The following is a 2,320-nucleotide window of genomic DNA, read 5'->3' on the forward strand; positions in this document are numbered from 1 at the left end:
GCAGAACAGCCATTGGCACTAACAGCTTATTTTAGCTAAGCCCATAAAATTCCTGAAACTAATTCATACATTCCAATTTAAGATAAATACCAGCACTGAATACATATTCTCAGCAGGCACTTGAGGAACTGCCACTATGCATACTCACAGGCTCTCCAGGTCTTGGACTTGGGATGCAGCAGGTACCTGAAAGAGTAATTCCCAATCTCATTTTGATGGCACAGTTTGCAGATTAACAGCAGCTTTTTGCATGAGCAGGGGCATCACACAGCTTGCAAGATACTTGCCAAAGAAATACCAGGATTTTTGCATCAGACCTTGCTCCAAGAATATCTAAACACGTAATGGATTTCAGAAGCAGAGTTTACACCAACTTCACACCAGCCAACTGCTCTCCATTCCACCTTTCCCCTGGGATAAATGCCTGTCTAGACATCCACCCAAAAGTGCAACTCAGTTTCTCCCCTTTACCATCAACAAAAATCCAAATTGAGCTAGATAACCACTTCACTGGAAATTCTTCCATTAAGGAACACCTGGCTACAAGGATGTACAGTTGCCTGTTCTCAAGCCCAGTGCAGAAAATCAAAAGCCAAAATATTCCAGCCTCAGGTACAGGCATGAAGGAATCACAGCTAAGCCTGATCACTTCAAGAGGAGCTGCTACATTCAGTTTAAGGAGACTGGACATGGCACTCAGTGCCCTGGTCTAGGTGACATGGAGGTGCTAGGTCAGAGGTTGGACTCAGTCTCAGACATCTTTTCCAACCCGACTGACTCTGTGATTCTGTTACAGCAAGAGTTCCTCCATCACTAGAACCCTCCAGAGATGCTGCTTCAGCCTGGGAAGGAGGTGCCTAGGACACAGCTGTTACTCTGTCTGTGAGCTTCAAAGCTTTCAGACCACCAAAGCTGCTCCTTATGCACAGTAACAGCCCAGTTAGATGAAAGCTCACAGAACTCACTACCCATGTCAAACCTGTTTGGGACAAACACAGCTGAACTACTGGGCTCACTACACTGTAGACTAACAGTTTAGTCAAGTAGGATTTCAAATAGTTCTGCAGGTGGAAGGCAATGAAAACCCTTTGTGAGAGGCAGCCAAGCAGCACTCCCAAACCACATCCACTCTGCAGGCCTTACCTGTTGCAGGCTCTGTTGTTCTAGCTCCTGAACTTTACTGGTTAATTGTGCAATTGTATCCTTCTGACCCTTTGGACACATAAAAAGCAAGTTTAGAAGTGGAAATTTATCTTTTCCCAGCTAGAAATGCTACAGCAGAACTTATTTCCCTTCAGAATACCAAAAGAATCTTACCTGCAGACATTCTCCTTTCTTAACAATCTCTTTCTCCTTCTCTTCCAATAAGGCCTCCATGGTTTTCACCTGCTTTTCCTTCCCCTTCAGCCTGTACCATTAAACACAGAGAGAGAACATAAACCCTTGCTCTTTTATCCATCTGAAAATAAACCATCCTGTGCTTTGCAGCACGTAACAAAAGCTGCATCTGTGATCAAAGGCACAAACACAATTCACCTGCTAAAAATCAATGTGTGAACACTTCCACTTCAGCCTGGGTTAGCAAGAGATGCCCTTGATCAATGGTATTGCTCATTAAGTGAGAGCAGACAAACTCTGCACTGACACACATTGCAGGGATTTCACCCATGTGGGCTCTCCTCATCTAAAAATACTTCCTCTCCCCTCCCCAGCTGAGGACATGGGGGACTGACTGATCACTTATCCACTCAGCTACAGCACAGATATTACAAAGTAAGTTTTCCACTGTGCCTTGCCTACAAACTTCCATCCTGACTCGAATTAAATCCCTTGTAGCTAAACTGGGGCTTGTGAAGCACTTCTTGTTTGCTGTCTCAGACAGGACCAGGTATATATAGGACACAGCTCTACCAAGAGCAATGTTAACAACCTGGATCACTTCATGTGATACACAGACACCAGGCAAGAATATCTGAACTTTAAACAGAACCAAGCAGGCAAGTAAGGGGTGCACAAGGCAGATCAGACATTAACAACTGTACTTACAGAGTCTGAAGTTCTTTGACTTGTGATGTAATTGACACCTAAAGAAAACAATCATTATTTCAGTTCAATGCACATGGAAAACACACATAAATGCTATAAACTGCTCTAGAGAGAAACAGGGAGAAAAACAAACAGACATTAGACTCTATTTGTTACATTTATGTAAGCTTAAATGTACAAATGTACATCCTTTTTTAATTTAATGATGAAAAGCCAAGTGTCTCCACTATTTACATTCTCCACATTTAAAACGTTACTTCCAGGGCAGCAAAGG

At 43.1% G+C, this 2,320-nt stretch overlaps 1 protein-coding gene across 1 annotated transcript in view; it reads right to left on the reverse strand.

The window, feature by feature from the left end:
• The window catches only part of KTN1 (kinectin 1 (kinesin receptor)), a 55,180-nt gene that overhangs the window by 22,007 nt on the left and 30,853 nt on the right, over positions 1 to 2,320 (reverse strand). The window contains exons 24-27 of the mRNA XM_009081938.1: positions 2,047 to 2,084; positions 1,318 to 1,408; positions 1,144 to 1,212; positions 149 to 186 (exon numbers count right to left, since the gene is read on the reverse strand). Coding sequence (XP_009080186.1) covers positions 149 to 186; positions 1,144 to 1,212; positions 1,318 to 1,408; positions 2,047 to 2,084 — 236 coding nt within the window. The remainder of the gene's footprint in view (positions 1 to 148; positions 187 to 1,143; positions 1,213 to 1,317; positions 1,409 to 2,046; positions 2,085 to 2,320) is intronic.

The sequence above is a fragment of the Acanthisitta chloris genome, unplaced genomic scaffold, assembly GCF_000695815.1.
Source record: "Acanthisitta chloris isolate BGI_N310 unplaced genomic scaffold, ASM69581v1 scaffold4819, whole genome shotgun sequence".
NCBI classification, from domain to species: domain Eukaryota; kingdom Metazoa; phylum Chordata; class Aves; order Passeriformes; family Acanthisittidae; genus Acanthisitta; species Acanthisitta chloris.